Source organism: Diabrotica virgifera, chromosome 2 (genome assembly GCF_917563875.1).
Source record: "Diabrotica virgifera virgifera chromosome 2, PGI_DIABVI_V3a".
NCBI classification, from domain to species: domain Eukaryota; kingdom Metazoa; phylum Arthropoda; class Insecta; order Coleoptera; family Chrysomelidae; genus Diabrotica; species Diabrotica virgifera.
In genome coordinates this window covers 122,843,366-122,862,894 of record NC_065444.1, presented here as the reverse complement: position 1 = coordinate 122,862,894, position 19,529 = coordinate 122,843,366, and the positions used below count along the sequence as shown (strand labels likewise).

General features: G+C 33.7%; 1 protein-coding gene across 1 annotated transcript in view; it reads left to right on the top strand.

Moving 5' to 3' along the window:
- The window catches only part of LOC114331488 (patched domain-containing protein 3), a 378,804-nt gene that overhangs the window by 214,958 nt on the left and 144,317 nt on the right, over nt 1–19,529 (top strand). The window contains exon 3 of the mRNA XM_050642776.1: nt 15,863–16,077. Coding sequence (XP_050498733.1) covers nt 15,863–16,077 — 215 coding nt within the window. The remainder of the gene's footprint in view (nt 1–15,862; nt 16,078–19,529) is intronic.

Below are 19,529 nucleotides of genomic sequence, written 5' to 3'. Positions count from 1 at the left end.
CTTTGAACTAACATTAGTTTAGTTCTTTATGTAAGTAATGCATTCAATGTTTTATTATCTACAAATCCTGTAATAACTTTTTTTGTAGAAGCTTATAGTTTTTGATTTATACGTGAAAAACCGATTTAAAACATGCATTTTTTTACGAAAAATTAAAATTTTTGGTCTTTAATAACTCAAAGAGTGTTGATTTATTTTAATAACTTCATATAACAAATTTTGCTTATAATTTGTCCCCCTATCGACTTATGGTATTATTTTCAATACAATAATTTTCACCCCCGAGAAGGGGTGACATCCACCCCCAGGGTAAAAGCGCAAATTGGCATCATGTCACCTTTGTTCCTTGAGGTATCCTCTAATTATTCCTTAATTTTTATGAAAATCGATGGAGGTTCAACGAAATCGGAGGTGAAAACCTTCAGTGACTGCACTAATAATAATACTCAAACAAGAGGATTCCAGAAAAATGTGTGGAATTTAGAGTCATCTTCCGACAACTCTTTGGCGGCAATAAATAACCTTCTGTTGTAGTTTTTGTAGATATAAGTATGCACCCAAAATTTCCCCTGTTTCTTTTTTTTTGCGGTGGCGAAGATAATTTAACAAAAGTAAGTCCTCTTCATCACTTAACATCTTTGCAACTACTATAAAAGCATGGAAAACCTTAATACAAGACGATCACATGCCGCTCGCAAATCCAATCGTTTGCAGATTTTAAGGCGTAAAGGAATCGTCGCTGCATGACGAAACTTATACATACGCGTCTATGACGAGACGCTTCGTGTGCACAATGTCTTACTTCTTCTTTTCCGTTGAGGACGTCGTCGATCATCTTGGCCCATTTTACTGTGTCTGCACCGGTTCTGAAGAGTTCTATTGTTGTTTTTCCACTCCACTGCTTTAAATTTTTCAACCTGGACGTGCGTCGGCCCAGGGTTCTCTTTTTCCTTCTACTTTCCCTTGTATAACTAATCATCATCTTTTTTTTTCCTTCTAGCTCATCTTTTTTTCCTTCATAGTGTTGAGTATTCTTTTTCTTTTTTCACCTTTCTTAACATTTCCGTGATTGTTACGTGTGGTGTCCATGATATTTTCTACATTTTTCTATAACACCACATCTCAATGCTGGCAAGTCTTTTTTTAGTTGCGTCATTAATTGTCCATCCTTCAACTCCATACAAAAGGACAGGGAATACGTAGCAATAATAGGACAGAGATTATTCTAGTTCTAATTCAGTGTTCGTTTGCCAAAAGCAGTCCATTTTTGGTACTTTTCAGGAGAGCAAATTGAAATTTCCACGACGGGCATAAAATTACAGCTTTTTCTTATATGTCAACTAACATAAATAGCTGTATAAACATTAAACTCAAACCCAAATATGACATTTGAATTTGCTCTTCTGAAAAATATCGAAAGTGGACATATCAGCTTTTGGCAAACGGCCACTCATTTTATATTCACAGTTTTCCATTGCATAATATTGTTTTCATCTTATTTAAAGCGCTTTTGGCATCACAATGTGTGGTTTTATTTGCGATCCCATGGTCCATTTAGCTCGCATCCCAAATAATTGTATCTGCGTACTTTCTCTAAAGTTTTTCCTTTAACGTAGATTGTTTCGTCTTGTCGTCTTAATAAGTTAATAAAATACTAGAGTAAAATAAAAATAATACTACACTAGAAAAGCAAAAGCGATTGCACTGACAAGGACTTTATAAATGTGAAGACTTAATTAATTAATTTAAGATCAACAATAACATATACTTCAGGAAGATGTTCGTGTGTTTAATAATGCATAAAATTATCATCGTTTTATCCTGTTTTCACTTGTCAATCAACCTAGATATTCCCATTATTTAAATTGAGGCTTAACTAGTTATTTATTGTTTATAATAGAAGAAGAAGATTTCTCAAGCTTTGTCAGTTCATCACTTTTTCAAATTTCAATTAATACGTTCTTGAAATGTCCAATCTTAATTTAAGTATATACACAAGGGTTTTTGTGACATATTAGACATGTTTTCAATAGAAAAAAGTGAGAGATTTAAATACAAGGAGCATTCTACTTTTGTTAGATGTCACAAATATTTTCTAAGAAGAAAATCAAATAAAATATAAAATAACAAGAAAAATTTAGGGGAATGCAAAATAAATTGTGTAATTTAAAAAGGGTAAAAGTACATACCCAAATTTATTGTTCATGTCATTAACTAAAAAAATTAGAAATATTGTCAAAGAGTCATAAAACAGTACTTAGAATGAAACAAATACGCGGATAGTCTACCCCAGCTCATTGAAATACCATTCGAAAATAATATTTTAACCAACCAACATAGCCATCATTGGAAGCAAACAAAATAATATTTTAACCAATCATGTTTATTGTTCAATAAAGATATAATAAAAATGTGACTTATTAAATGCATTAACAAATATATTCAAATTGTTGCCAAAACTAACAATTCTTGGATTATACTTATGGCTTTTAGTATCTGGTTCGATGGTAACTTCTTGATGTCGAATGGTACTACTGTTGGTTCTGCAACAGGCTCTGGGGTTGTAGGTGTTCAGGACTACCAGGCCTACAGGTGTTGGTTGTTGCAGTCTAGATGACATGTTCCTCGTTCGTGTGTCGCCGGCGATTAAGGATTCTTGAAGCTCCCGGAGGGAGGATTTATCCCAAAAACTAGAGAATAATAAAACACATATCAAACACCAAGAAGTAGAAACCAAAATGTGCCAAGTCTGCCTTTCTTTTAAGAAATAATCGTCCAAAAGAGTAGCAGATGACAAGAATAAATTAAATGGAATTAAGATTGATACTACTAGTTAAAATTTGATTACTAAAAGCATATTAATAGATGAAAAGAAATATAGAAACCAAACACATGGTTGGACATTTGGAGGTTAGAGAAAAAAAATATTATAAAAACTATTATAAAAAGCTAGGTATGCATGTAGGAATATAATAATTGTACTTAATATGATTAGAATAAAAACTCACCCTAAGAGAATAACTGTTGATAGATAAATAAATCTAATATTTAAATTTCATGCATATTTAAGGAATAATTCTTCCTTTCCATTTTCACTTTGTGTCAGTGATTAGGGATGAAGTGTCACTGCCATATCAGCGAAACACACAACACAGAACATGAAATTTGAAATAACGACTATGGAACAAAATATTAGATCAGATGCTAGAATATAAGATTATGAAGTATGTTTAGTATGACTTAGATGAAAAGAGAGTTGCCTATAAACGGGCGCCAAACAGGTTTTTAACGGAAAAACAAGTTAAAACGAATACAGAAGATAATTATTAATGAAATATTAAAGAAAATAAAGTAAAATAATTATTTAAAAATAAAATAGCTAAGATGTGACGTTTGCAACGGTACAAGAATTTTATATCACATTGTCATCCCTATTTGTTCTTAATTATCACTTAAATTATTGTTGTTTGTAGAAAAGATGGATATGTATAAAAAATTCATTTTGAAAGTATTATATCTACCCCTCAAACTTTTGTAAACAAATCTTTAAGAAAAATCCTTAAAATATACTGGCCCAACAGAATAACTAATACAAAACTATGGTAACGAATATAGCAAACTAACATTATTATCTACTACAATAATTATGCAAAAAAGGGAAAATGGATTGGCCATGCTTTGACTAAAGAGCAACATAGCGAGACAAGCATTTGAATAGCACCAGAAGGAAAAAGAAAGAGAGGAAGACCTGACAACTACTCGAAAGCAATAATATCACTTTGTGCTTGTAATACATACAACATTTTTTCTACAATCACTTAATAAAATGAAACAATTTTCAAACCATTAACTTTATTGTAACTATTTTATATCTGTCATTATAATGTCATAACTTTAACTTTTATATCTGTCAGTTTGAATATTCAATGAACTAAATAAACTAAAGAAGAAGAAGAAGAATATTCAATGTGTTTGTATTGTATGGTTGTACGGTTGCTATGGACGACGCGCGTTATTCAAACTTTAACGCGCGAGAGAGATAAAGTGACGGTACTCAGTAAACGTCAACTTTTCGTTGCCATTGACAAGCGAAAAAGTCTTCTTTATCAAGTGATTGTAGAAAAAGATACTTTACTCGAAATTCATATTTTTTATATACCTCATATAAAGTTAATAAAATTTGATATATGATGGTTGCATCATAAATCTTAGACAATGAAGAGCTTTTTATGAAGAATAAGTTTTCTTCGTCAAATTAAAAATACAAGAGTTATAAATGAAAATGATTTTGGTATTATATCCATAATTTGAGAAAAAATCTTTAAATATTTTTTTCCATTAGAAGGATGTAATTGTATCAGAACATAATTTTTTATTCGAAACAACATTTCATAATAACAATTTTCAAATGTTGTGAAATACATAAAGATACTTTTTACTGATGAAGTGTAGTAAAGTGTTTTGAATAATTGTCAACAATATATGGAAGTGGAAACAGTCTATTTATCATTAAATGGGAGGCCGTATATTCGTACAAACCTTTTTAAAGTTGTTAATACATTATTGCTTTCAAACTAAAATTGTATTTTTAAACATCTTATTAAGTGTCAAACTTAAGAGCAAACAGTAGCGATCAACAGGTAGCAACAAACGCGTTCCAAAATTGCGGCTCTAAATTTGAATATTTTGTCGAGATATTTGGCACACATATTCGTAATATAATAAAGAGTGGCGGTACAGAGCCCAATTTCAGAAATATGTTAGTATGTGGAAATTACTCTATAACTACAGTGCCGGCAAAAAAAATCTTTACATTGCCAAATAAATCACCAAATTTGAAGACAATTTGCATGCGTTCTGTCTGCGTTTGGAGGGGAGGGGAGGGGAGGGGGATAGCGTACTTGCGACGGCAATTGTCTGTAGTTTACGGACCGCTTAGCTTATTTAGGGTATTCTGCGCGTTTGTACTGTAAACAGTTGGCTTTGTGCGGGTAGTCAGTGGTAAACTTCGTCTCATTTACCGCGTAAAGTTTGAGATCGTCAAATTCTAAATTGCACTGACAAATATGGGTCGAAAGAAACTCACAAAAGAGGAGAAGGTTCGTGCTTTAACATTACTGGAGAAAGGGGACTCTGTAATTACCGTAGCACGTGATATTGGTGCTTCAAGAGAGGCTATTTATCAACTGAAACGTTGCCGCCAAACATTTCAGTTGATAAATAGCCTCTCTTGAAGCACCAATATCACGTGCTACGGTAATTACAGAGTCCGCTTTCTCCAGTAATGTTAAATCACGAACCTTCTCCTCTTTTGTGAGTTTCTTTCGACCCATATTTGTCAGTTCAATTTAGAATTTGACGATCTCAAACTTTACGCGGTAAATGAGACGAAGTTTAACACTGACTGACTACCCGCACAAAGCCTACTGTTTACAGTACAAACGCGCAGAATACCCTAAATAAGCTAAGCGGTCCGTAAACTATAGAGAATTGCCGTCGCAAGTACGCTATCCCCCCACCCTTCCAAGCGCAGACAGAACGCATGCAAATTGTCTTCAAATTTGGTGATTTATTTGGTAATGTAAAGATTTTTTTTGCCGGCACTCTAAATAAAATATTGAAAAAAGGAGCCTGTACCGCCAAAGACAAAAAATACACTTTCTTCAAATACACTTTTTTATCCCGTGCTTAGATTTTGTGTCACATTGGAACTACTAAAAATCGATTTTTTTATAACAAGAAATCGAACGTCACTGACTTGGCAACATTTCGCGCCTATGTGTATAAAAATTATTGTTTTTGATAGTATAAACGTCACTGTCAGTGTCGAATTACCGACGCACTGTTGCCTCATTTGAAAGTTCACATAACTTTCGCAATCTTGGACCACGTTTGTTGCTACCTGTTGATCGCTACTGTGTGCTCTTAAATGTAAATAATAACCTATAGTCTACTTACTAGCAACGATTTCAGATGACGTTTACTGTGTCGGCAGAAAATAAAAGGATTTTGGCGTCATATTTTACACTTTACCGGTTATCTCGAAGATGGTTAGAGATATCGAAATGCCGTTTTCAGATTTGGATTCAGAAGACAAAACTACATACGAATCCATCGGTAAATCGGCTCTAGGTATTGCAAAAGCGGCAACGCACGAACGAACAGACTTTGCGAATTTATAAACGAAAAGTTTTCGTTGAAAATTCCACACCTGTAATTTTGAACCAATCAAAATACGTTATTTTGACAGATCACCATGGCAACGGAGGTATTTTATCGTAAATTTTTTGCTCGTGGGGTACCCAACAGCGAATTATAGTGGAAATTTTTTGACGTTTACAATAACAGAACATTTTTGACAGACTGGTTTTTATTTGTTTACATAATTTAGTTTTGATTCATTTTCTATCACTTGTAGTTACTCAAAACTTATGTAAAATTGAAGAATATACTATTTTCTATCTTGAAATGGTATTCCCATGCAACTACAATGAGTAGAAATTACGAATTTGAAAGCCTAAATAATTGCTGACAAAGCTATGGCGCGCTATTAGTCTGTTCATGCAGCTTTGGATTTTCAAATGCAAATTTGGTGTGGAATTTTCTTACCGAATACCACGCGAAGTCAAATTAATATCCGGAAATTTTTTTTTGATCATGAATATTTTTAGAAAATTTCCCTCGTCTGCGACTCGGGAAATTTTCAAAATATTCATGATCTCAAAAAAATTTCCGGAAATAATTTGACCTCTAGTGGTATTACTAGTGAAAATCTCCAATGTAGGTTTTTCGTCCAAAACATTTTCCTGAATTGTTATCCAGTTATTGAACTGGAGCATAATAAAATACTTATGTGCTTAACTGTTATAAATAACATTCCGTAAACAATTCTACACTAATGTTAAGGACCGACTTACTACAACTAACTTAAGCTTTGTTGCACATATGAATAGATTTCAGATCATAAAAGCTTATCATCATCACCAATACTGTATTATTACAGTAACACCAGTGCGTGGAAAATGCGTTCCAAGATTGCAGCTTTAATTTTGAAGATGTATATGCAGCTTTAATTTTGTCGAGATGTTTGGCACATATGTTCGCAATACATCTCAATTACATCGACAATGCAAATCGCAATGACATCGACAACCAGACTATTCAGAATAGCAGCAAGCAAAGTTGGAATGGCCATGATGATCCCAATATCCGGAATGGTTAGGCACCGTAAGAAGAAGATTCGCAGTATAGTAAATAATGGCTTTACAGAGCCCAATTTGAGAAGTATGTTATGTGGAAATTACTCTATAATTAAATAAAATATTAAAACAACGACTCTGTACCGCTATTAAGAAGAACAAAAAAATACACTTTCTTCAAATAAACTTTTTTATCCCATGCCTAGATTTTGTGTTACATTGGAATAACTAAAAATCGATTATCTATAACAAGAAATCGAGCTTGACTGACTTGGCAACATTTAGCGCGTCTGCATCTTCTTCTTCTTCTTCTTCAGCCTGTCTGCTTCCACTCCTGGACAAGGGCCTCCACATGAGTTCTCCATTTTTCTCTGTTTTGTGCTATTTGGTACCAGTTTATTCTCATGTTTGCTTTGATGTCGTCTAGCCTTCGTTTTTGTGGTCTTCCTCTACTACGACTATGCTCACGTGGTCTCCAATGTACAATGTTTCTCGTCCACCTTTCCATGTTTTGCCCTGCCACGTGTCCTACCCAGTTCAATTTTATTTGCGCAATTCTTCCAATTCATCTTCCACCTTCGTCCTGCTTCGCACGTCCTCATTTCGCATATGTTCCCTCAGGGATGTTCCTAACATAACTCGCTCGATCGCCCTCTGTGTCGTTCTCAATCTTTTGGCTGATACCTCTGTTAGTGTTATCGTCTCCATTCCATAGATCAGAACTGGTAGAACTTTAAGCACGCCTATGGGTATAATGTATAATAATAATTATTAAAGTAAAAGATAGTTTTGCTTGTTTGACTCTTCAATTTGTATAATAATTATTGTTATCATAATAGTGTGCCTTCGTTTTTGATAGTATAGTGTCACTGTCCCTGTCGTACTGCCGAGGAACTGTTGCCGCACTGTTGAAAGTTCGCAGAACTTTCGAAAAAAAAATATTGATGAAGCGCTGATGTAGCCTCTTAATAAACGTAGGTTTTAGATTTTTATTTTAAATATTTTATTTAAGAACTTTTACATGCTACACTCGTGACACGGGGTGTCCTCCTCCTCCTTCTTCTTTGGTTTACTGATCTCTACCTACTTGAGCATTTTGCCAGTTCATAGACGCGGAATAAAGGAACATCTCTTACTCACCTATAATTTACAATTACTATGGCATAAACCCAATATTACAATGTCATCCGATAGGAAGACAAAAAAAAAGGAAGGCACAGAACTGGATGGTTGGATGACATAGATGACGTTCTGAAAACTTTCAATGTCAGACAATGGTGAAGAAAAGCCACAAGAGAGGTCTGAATGGAAAGACATAGTCAGTCAGGCAATGATCCAGGGTTATGACACCAAAAGAAGAAGAAGAAGATGGAATAAACAAAACAGAGGTACAAACTTTTCTCATGCAGGGGCAACTGCCGAGACTTAAAAAATCCCGAAATGTTACCTCGGATAGGTATAGAAAAATCTGCAAAAATAATTACTTTGTTAATACATATTTGTTTTATATGCAAATTTATACTTTATTGCGATTATTTTAGCATTGTAAATTTGAATATGACTGAATAACTTGCCGGAAATAATAATTATGTACACCCTAAAGAAGGGATATGTACACGTACACCCATATGTGAAGTATTTAATATGGGGTACATTAAACGATCAGTGCATCACGGGCGGTCATATATCTTAATTCAGGGGGGGGGGGCATTTTGTACAATTAGATATTAGCTCTCAATTTCAATACAGACACAAAACGCAGAATGGGATGTTTTATATATTGAAAATAGAAAATAACAATAACTCGAATGAAATGAAATTATAAACAAAAAACTAATACTCTACATGACGAACTCTATGTTTCGGCTCACTCCACTTTTAGCGAAACGTTCTATTATATTGTCTTCGTTAATAACAATGTCCTTGTGGGCATGCATTAGTGCAAGGCCAGTTAACCGTTCTTCACCCATATTGGCCCTCAGCCAACTCTTAAGTCTTCTCAGTCCTGAAAAACTCCTCTCTGCAGATGCAACACTTACTGGAAGAGTACACAATATTTTTAAAATTTTATTAATGATTGGATACATCATTTCATCACATTGTATGAGAGCATTTAGATCATCGCTCGGAATTTCCGATTCTTTGCTGTGGTTCCATCTCATTTTCCATAAATGTATCTCTGCAATAAAAGTTGACTTCAGCACGTCTCTAACTGTCTCAAACAAACTTCCATATTTTGCAATCAAAATTTCTACGGCGGAATGGATGTCATCTTCATTTGAATGAATTAATATAACAGGAACACATATTTGCAGATTAAATACATCCATGGTTTCTTGCTGGAAACGACACTCAATGTCGGAAATGATACTTTCAAGTAAAGGAATATATATCGTTATTCGAAAGTATTCTGTGGAGGAATGAATATCTGGATTAGGTCGATTTTTCATGAATTTATTCACTCTTGGAATACATAAATCTATATTCAAATTTTCTAGACATGGCATTATTTCTTTAAGCAAAGCATTGAAATTTGTTTCTGCATTGTTGCGTTTGTCTTTCAAAACAAGCAGCGTATTTAGAACAGCATTCTGTGTAGAGCTTATAGCCAAATTTTTTGTTTGCAATAATTTGCTCAGAGGTAACGTTATTGCGAGTACTTCATTTAGACAAAACAAAGTGATAATAAAGCTGCAATTTGATGAGATCGCAAGTATATGCGTCCTAGCTTTACTGGAAGATTCTCTTTCGTTCCATTCGGAAATCAAATTCAAAGCTTGCAAAATTTTTTCAATCGATGCTTTAAACTGCAGAACGGAGTCGTGCCGTTCTACCCATCGCGTTTCACACAATCCAGAGAGCTGATAGCTGATCACCCAATGTTTGTTTGAGGACATAATTGCGTTTAGAAGAGGCTTTGAAAAAAGATATTATTTCCTTCATTACCCCTACAGAATTTCTCACACATTGAACGTTTGATGATTTCGACAAACTCAAATTTAAAGCATAATTGAAACATGGACATCGTACAGCTATATTCATTTCTTTTAGAATTTCTTGGACGGCTCCTTGTTGTTTTGATGTCATTACGCTGCATCCGTCTGTACAAATTCCTACACAATTTTCCAATGGTAAACGAAATTTTTGAACTTGTTTTATCACTCATTTTCCTAAAATAGTACCAATCAAAACCGGTTCCAACGTATCGGGACTGAGCTCATAGTTCTCAGAATGACAATCTATGAATGACACAAAATCCTCCCGCACGTTGTTACCTTCTAAGTATCTAATAACAATCGACATTTGGGAAACATGTGCTATGTCAGTAGTTTCGTCAAACATAATGCTGTAATATTTAGCATCACTAATTTTTTTCACGATAACAGACAAAATTTCGTCTTTACAACATTCAATCAACTCATTTTGCGTTCTTTTGCTAATATATGTGGCACGTGACGACGTGTTTCTTAAATGCTCTTCTAAAGTTTTGTCTCCTGCTTCGATTCTGAATCGAATAAGCTCTCGGAAGTTTCCCTCATTATTTGTCACATTGCTTTCTTCTAATAATGGCCCGTCATCTCTATGGCCACGGAAAGGTATACATTGTTTGGCTAAAAAAATTATAGATCGAATGATTGGTTTGAGCCGATTTCGATTATCCTCTATCTGCCTGGCTCGAGCACTATCTATCAAATTTCTTATATCTAAAGATCGGTTTTCGTAACATTTTAAAAAATTATCGCTCGATAAAACCGCTTCAATGTGATATCGATTTGTATTATGTTTATCTAGCACACCATCCATTCCAAATAATTTTGCAAATTTTGTAACTGGTGTGGTAACCAAACTTTGCAAACTTGTTGCTTTATTTTTACCACCTGAATTTGCGAAGATAGCACAGTGCTTACAAAAAAGTCCTTTCTTCAAGTCCGAAAACGCAATCCAGTTATATTTTTGAAGATGATCGTATCTCAAGTACCGCTTAACTAACTTGTTATTTTTGTTATGTTCAGAAAATGGAAATGAGTAGTTTTTTTCCGGAACCCACGTATTTTTCAAATAATTATATTTTTGAAAGTCTCCCAAACCACTCAAACCATCAACAACTCGACCAATGTCGTAGTTACTAACTTCATTGGACTTTTCTACAGCGACTTGCTTTAGAGTATTTTCATTATTAACTGATGTTTGTAATGTTGATACTGTTGTAAGTCGTTCTGGCACTACGAGATTCTGTTGAGAAGACGATGAGGAAGATGACCGGGATGACCCATTATCACCCACATCTTTAGTTACTTTCTTCGGAACAACAGAAAAATACGAATTCAACGTATTCGTATTGTTTGCCCTCTTCATTTTCTGAAAAAAAGAACATTTGTGATTCCGGCCAAACGAGAGATGGATATGCCCAGGTTTTTTAATTTGAGCCTAATAATAATTTGCAGTCACTTTTCGTTCAAATCGGAATCTATTAACTTTTGTATTTCGAAATAGCATCCTATATAGCGAACATTTGCGCTGGACGAGAGAAAACTGCAGAGTATTATTTACTCATTGCTGATGTATTCGTTCCGTTAGCAAACAGAAAATTATTCCTAACCTATCTATGGATTTTTACTCACCTGTCACCCTGGAATAAAATGATGATTACAATCCGGCAATATATATAGTGCACTGCACCTATGTCACCTCTATAACTACGATACGATAGTGTATATCGGGTAGACGATAGATACTTCAGAACGTTCAAATTTCTACACAATACACAACGATATAACTTCCATAAAAAAATATTTACATAGGCATTCTTATGTTTCTGTTTCTACACTGGACGTCGCCGGTGTCGGGATTCGCGCGGGAGGCGATGCACTTGCATTGGCGTAACCAGAGTTGAAGAGACAGGCATTATGATTAATTATCATTATTACAGATTGCAGTATCTAGGTATTTCAAAATCCGTATGTGAATCCATTCAAAATAATTAATATACAGAGTAAATAATTTAAAATATATTATCATAACATTATCCTGTGTTACTAGACAAGTTTATTTAAGGTGCATTGCCACCTTTGGGGGGGGGCATGGCCCCCATGGCCCCCCCTTATGACCGCCCTTGCAGTGCATACCCATGTATATGTATAATATTTTCCCAAAATTCAGGGTAATCCTTAATCTGATATCTAATAAGGTGTATGTACATCAAACACAAAACATAAAACTCACAGAACAATATTTAGAGCTAAATACAGGACATCTTCCTAGATAAGCTAAAGATTGAGTTGTTCTTATCCAAGCGCTAAGTTTGTCCTTTGTCCACTACATTCCAAATTCATCAATTCTTCGTTCATCTGCAACTATACCTAGATATGAATGTACCAATACAAATTTAAAATACAGACTTATGTATGATTAGCATGATTACAGAAAAGTATGTCAAGTATACCATCAAACGAAGTTTCAAACTTGCTTACAAAAAATTATTTTACACCTTACTGGCAATACAAAAAAACTTTTGCGAAATAATATGGTACAAACTACTTACTATTTTTTTTACTATTACACAAATTGTTAATTCACTTAACAGCTCATTTGCGCTTAAACCGAGATATACTCGTATAGACCTGGATCCCGCGTACCAAAAAAAGTTGATTAATAGCAAGCTGAAAATTTGTTAATAGTTTAACGGGGCCTAGTCGGACAAACTTTGATGTATGGGAACACTGGAACAGGGGAAGTTTTAATTGTGGAACAGGTTAAAAATTTGGAACCTTAGACTACGAAAACGCTCCATGTATTTTGTCGGACAGAACTTTCAATTGATTTGTTACCATGTCATCAAACTCTCATGAAAAAATCAGACTGGTGTTTATCACTAATTGGGGATTTTAATAAGTTAAACACGAAGAACATGTTAAACGACAGGAAGTATGTTGGTTAGTAATAGCAGTCTGATTGTTGCATGAGAGTTTAATGAAAGGGTAACAAATCAATTGAATGTTCTGTCGGACAAAATACATGGGACGTTTTCGTAATCTGACGTTCCAAATTTTTAAATTGTTCCCCAATTAAAACTTCCCCTGTTCCAGTGTTCCCGTACATCAAAATTTGTACGACTAGACACCGTTAAGCTATTAACACATTTTCAGCTTGCTATTAATAAACTTTTTTTGGTACGCGGGATCCAGGTCTATATACAGTTGAATTCTTGCATGTTAAGATACAATTTTACATGAATATTAGTTAAGAAATAAGTCCTTCCTTACTGAAACTATAATTATTATAAAATTAAAGAGATCACCATATTAATAGTTGTTAAATGCTTAACACTTTGAAGAGATTGAAATGAAAACTTTATCTGTTCCTAAATGATCTGTAAAATATTATAGTAAAAGATAAGTTATTATTGCGTGTAAGGTGTTTCTTACATATTATACAAAGAAAAACAATAACATTTCAAAATAACATTAATAACATATCGATGTTTTGTATTTTGAGAACGATTTCCGAAGTGGAAGTCGAAACGTCAAATAAAATTATTTTAAAGTAAAATGTGGCTTATTTCCAATAAAAAATAGTAAATTTTATTAAGATATCATAAGAAAATGGCTTCAGAACGTTAATAATGTATATGATTCTAATGTTCTAAAAGTATTCAATATGGAGATGACAAAGTGTTTATTATGCGTGGCACTGGAGGAAATAAGAATAAAAGATTATGAAAGAGTAAAAAATCTTATGTTTTTGAAAATAATATTTTTGTCTTCTTGTTGTTGTGCCATTCCTATTGGAACTCATCAAGGCTATCCTGAACTTAATCAAAGCTGATCTAAAGAGCTTATTATTGGTGCAGCAAAACCACTCTCTTAAATTTTGAATTCATGACATTCTTCTACGGGTTGGACTTCTACCCTTCATTTTTCTTTCTATTTTTCTCTGCAGTATATTTGAAATAACGCGTATTTTTGTCCTCGAATCTGGTGACCCAAATATTCGAGTTTTCTTCGCTATTCGAGTTATCAGCCGAATAAGGGGGTGTTTTCTCGTAAATAGAGGTTTTAAATAGCTATATCTCGCTAACTGTTTACTGTAATGAAAATCTATGTAAAAGGGAATTTTAGTTATTAAAATAGGGGTCTAGGACGTTTCATCGCCGCCGTTTCGAAGCCGCCAGTTCGATGCCGATGTCAATTAATCGCTATCTGATATATTTCCGAATTTTCGACAGTTACAATTATTAGTTATTTTTAGTATTAATTAGGAATTCTAGGAAATGCGAGATATGACGGCGATGAAATGGACTGGCGATGAACCGGCGGCATCGAAACGGCCGGCGATGAACCGGCGGCATCGAAACGTCCCATTCCGTTAAAATAGCTACAATTTAGTGATCTTTCATTTTTTTTATTATCTCCAGTATTTTCGGAGATATTTTGAAGTAAAAGGTAAAAAATGAGAAATTCCAAAAAATTAATTTTTTTAAACTCCAATTTTTTTTAAAATTAGCACTTTTAAATATGTCAAACTTCTTGGGTGTATTGATAATACAAATGGAAAATAAATTACAGAATAGTGAAGACCAATTTTTAATTAGGAGGGTAGTTAGGGGGTTCTTTTCACTAATTTTTTCATAGAGAATAGCAGGTACCGACATTTTTTTGATCATAACTCGCTTAATTTTCAGGCTAGAAACTTTTAATTATTATTTTTTAAAAGCCCTTACTATATACTTGAAAAAATATTATTTAAGTTTTCCTCGAAAAATGCAAAGTTTTTCCGTTATTTTACTTTGAATATTTCAAATTATGCACTTGACGAAAAAAGCTAACTTTTAACATGCCGTATCTCGGTTTGTATTAGTCTTAAAGATATTACAGAAAAATAATTTGGTTTGTATTACTAAAAGATACAATTTTGATATCTACAGTTTTTTTGATTAAATGCATATTTTTCGAGGTATTCTCACAAACCCTCTAAAAAAGTCGATTTTTTCATCGAAAAACTGTTACTTTCAAGCGCGAATAACTCGAAAAATATTAGTTTTACGAAAAAAATGTAAAAAACATTTTTTCTTAGAATTACTTTTTACATCAATTTACATGGTTAAAATGTAATTAAAAATTCCCACCCCCGAGATGGGGTGGCAACCACCCCCAAGGTTTTAGCGTACAGCGGCATGATATAGATAGAAAATGATCCTTGGACTATTCCCTACCTTTTGTGAAAATTTCAAGTAAATCCATGTTGGACGAAAAAATTGCGAGCCAAAATGCTTCATTTCCTCGATTAATGACACCACTGATTTAGACGTATTTTATAAGTTGGTAAAGTTAGCTCTCTTATAAGTTTGGAGTCGGCTTAAGCTCGGTTCTGATATCAGAGACATCTTAAAAGTGGATTTTCAGCAAAAATTTTGTATTTTGAAAAAAATAATATTTTGTGTTTGAAAAATGACTTTTCGACGAATTTTCTGGTACCATGTTTCAACGACAAACGTCAAACGATTTCTTAAATGTAAAATCTTTGAATGTCCGGACAATATTTATAAAAGCCGCTAAATGACATTCTCGTTCGTAATAAATCAAAACGGTTACCATTCTCTCACGTAATTTCTAACCAGCGGTATCATTGCTTACTGATAATTTTATAATTTGTGGTGTTTTCAGGTCGTTTTGGAAGAGTGATCCTAACCTCAAAAGATGGCGAGAAAAATATGCTAAGAGTCAACGTTTGGAAGGAATTGCGATTGTTGGATGAGTACATTCAGAACATGACGATAACGTACGATGATGTAGAATATACTTACAGAGACATATGCGCGAGGTGGTTGACGGATTGCTTCAACAACGATATCTTAAATTTGGATTACATAATGGAAGACGTAAGTTTTTTAATGATTAAACCTAATTAGCACTACCGAAATTTATAAATCTGTTACATATATGTTATTTCCTCGTTATTGTTTCCTTAATTTATTACACTTATTACATAATCTGATGCTCGTAAAAGCTGAGTAAACAATTAACTTATTTAACCACTATAATTAAAAAACCTAATAATTCATTATTCAATTTGTAGCACGAATATACAGGGTGTCCAAAAACTCTCCCGACAAACGCAGACCAGAGATTCTTCATATAATTTTAAGAGAATTTAGCCCATTTCACCTAGTCCGAAAATGCCTCCTGAGGGAGATATAGTTCTTTGAAGATAGCGTCTTTGAATTTGTTTTTCTCAAATATCTTCAGAACGCTTCGATTTAAAAAAACGAAAATTGGAACGCCTATTTATCTTCCAGAGATAAATGTATTCTATAAATTTCGAATCATTCTTTTGCAACACAAGATGATACTATTTATCCTAAGTCTAAATGGAATACTAAAAAGGCGATTGGCCTGAATATAACCTCTTTTCACAACTTCATTATGATAACATACCCTTTTTCGATAACACTAATCAAAAATACGAATTTCTCTTAAATAATATCGAATTTATGTCAAGCCATATTTATTCCTTTATATGAACAATTAATTAATATTTATATTTTTTCTTATATGTGGGTTTAACTGAATCCTTAACATGCCAAGAAATATATTATTTATTTTCTGCACGTACAAAAAATCGTCCAATGACACACAACTTTCTACGGTGTGTTATGGCAGGAAATTATGTTTTACACAAAAAAGTTGAAAAATATTTTTTATTAAACTTGTTTTAAACGTGACTACTTTCTCGCTGAAAAATTCGAATAGAAAATATGGTTCGTATGTACCTATATTAAATTATTTGATGTTTTATAATAAACATGTAGTTTAAACTAAATAAAAAAGCACTATTTAGCAGATCCGGTTGATATTATGGTAAAAAGAAGGTGCATACTTCTGCAGAAAATAAGGATTTAAATGGATATTGGCAATGACTTCTAGAAATTCGTCTCTATTATGTGCTATTCTTTTTAAGGTTTGGAGATTTAGTCCTGTACAATACTTGATGTCACGTAGTCAGGTGTCACCTAGATGTCATTTTCCTTCTATCAGAACCACATTTTCCTATCATCATTAGTTGAAGAGCTAAATACTGATACTATATACTGTTATATGTATACCCTCTTCAGGAGGTTACCCCTGGTGCAATCAGCGTTCAACATTGAGTCTATTGGTGGTACTCGGATCTATAGCGGGTTCTACTTTGCATCTGTTGTGTCAGTACGGTTAGCTCTACATCCCCTGAAAAGCTCACTTCTCTGAATCCTTTTAATTTTTGGGATATACAATTCAATCTTAAAAGTCCTCATCTAAGCCTGCTCCCAATAAAAAATAGTGGAGTACATTACCAATCATGGCAATATCTTTGTACTGGCCATGGATCTGCCCACATTGCCCATCGCACCGGCCCAAAATTTGTAACTGTGTTCATATTGTTTTAGGTTAAAAAGGCATGGAGCTTTTTCAATTAATTAGCTACGCATTAAGCATTAATATAATAATACCAAAACTCAAACCAGACATAACTGCTCGGGGATCAAAAATCATACTCGCCTTTGCCGATGACGTAGACACAGTAGCACAATCAACATTAGAAATTAAGGATATTTTCTCGAGCTTTGAAGAAGCTGCATTAAACATCGGTATAAAAATAAATGAAGACAAAACAAAATGCATGGTCGACTCAAAACAAGAACGACGGCGAATAAGACAAAATATTACTATAAACGATCATAACTTCGAAGTGGTTAAAGAATTTAAATATCTAGGAGCAACAATCACAAATGACAACAAATTAGAGCGAGAAGTTGAAACGCGAATAATGGCGGGAAACAGATCTTTCTTTGCAATGAAACATCTAATAAAGTCAAAACTTCTTTCACGAGGTGCACAGATCCAGATATACAGGGTGTTCAGAAACTCTACCGACAAACGAAGACAGGAGATTCCTCAGATAATTTTAAGACAATTTAACTAAATTCACCTAGTCCGAAAATGCTTCCTAAGGAAGCTAGAGCTCTCTGAAGATGGCGTCGTGTAATTAGTTTTTCTTAAATACCTCCAGAACGCTTCTAGTTAGAAAAACGAAAATTAGTACAGCCATTTATCTCTCAGAGGTAAATCGATTCCATCCATTGTGAATTTCTAGTACCAGTCATAGGCGTCCGTTTTGGGTGGGGCAACGGTTATTTTATCGCATAACTTTTTTGTCATTAACTTTTAAGCATTTTTGATACTGGATGATTAAATTGGGAGGTATTCTAGAACTAAAAGGTACTCTTGCTTTAAGTCAGTAGGACACACCCTTTTCTAGAAAAATCGATTTGAAAATTTTTCGTTCCTTGAAATTGAAAAAAAAATTGAAACATTTTTTCAAAAAAATCAGTGTATTTTGCGAACTTAAAGCAAGAGTAACTTTTAGTACTTGAATTCCTCATAATTTAATAATCTCGTGTAAAAAATTCTTAAAAATTAAAGACAAAAAATTGATGCGATAAAATAACCGTTGACCTACCCAAAACGGACGCATATAACCGGTAGTAGAAATTCGCAATTAATGAAATCGATTCATCTCTGGAATATAAATAAACGTACCAGTTTTCGTTTTTCTAAATAGTTTTTTTTTTAATTTTTTTTTTGATATTTAAAAAACGAAAAATTTTCAAATTGATTTATCTAGAAAACGGTGTATCCTATCGACTTAAAGTAAGAATACCTTTTAGTACTATAATACCTCATGTTTTAAAAATCGAGGCTCAAAAATGCTTATAAGTTAAAGACAAAAAAGTAATGCGATAAAATAACCGTTGCCCCACCCAAAACGTACGCCTATGACTGGTACTAGAAATTCACAATGGATAAAATCGATTTATCCCTGGAAGATAATTAAGTGTACCAATTTTCTTTTTTCTACATGGAAGCGTTCTGGAGATATTTAAGAAAAACTAATTACCAGACGCCATCTTCAAAGAGCTCTAGCTCCCTTATGCCGCGTTCAGAGTGGACGAGCAAAGAGCAAAGAGCAAGGAGCAAAGAGCAAAGCGGAGAAATCAAACTCATACTGGGAAATGGAGGTACACAGAGTGCTAGCAAAGAGCAAAGCGGCGAAACCAAACAAGTTTGATTTCTCCGCTCGCACTCTTTGGTCCATGTTGTGAGACCGCTCCCGTCTGAAAAAATTTTTGATTCGGTTTCTTTGTCAATTCCTATTCAAAAATGTCCCCTTTAAACAAATCTGAAGAGTACCGGGCGGAATTTTTGGGCAGAAATTGTTTAAACAATTTTATCTTATGTTATGTTATGTGTAAGTTTTTAGTTTGTGAATACTGTCATTATGGATAGCAGTGCG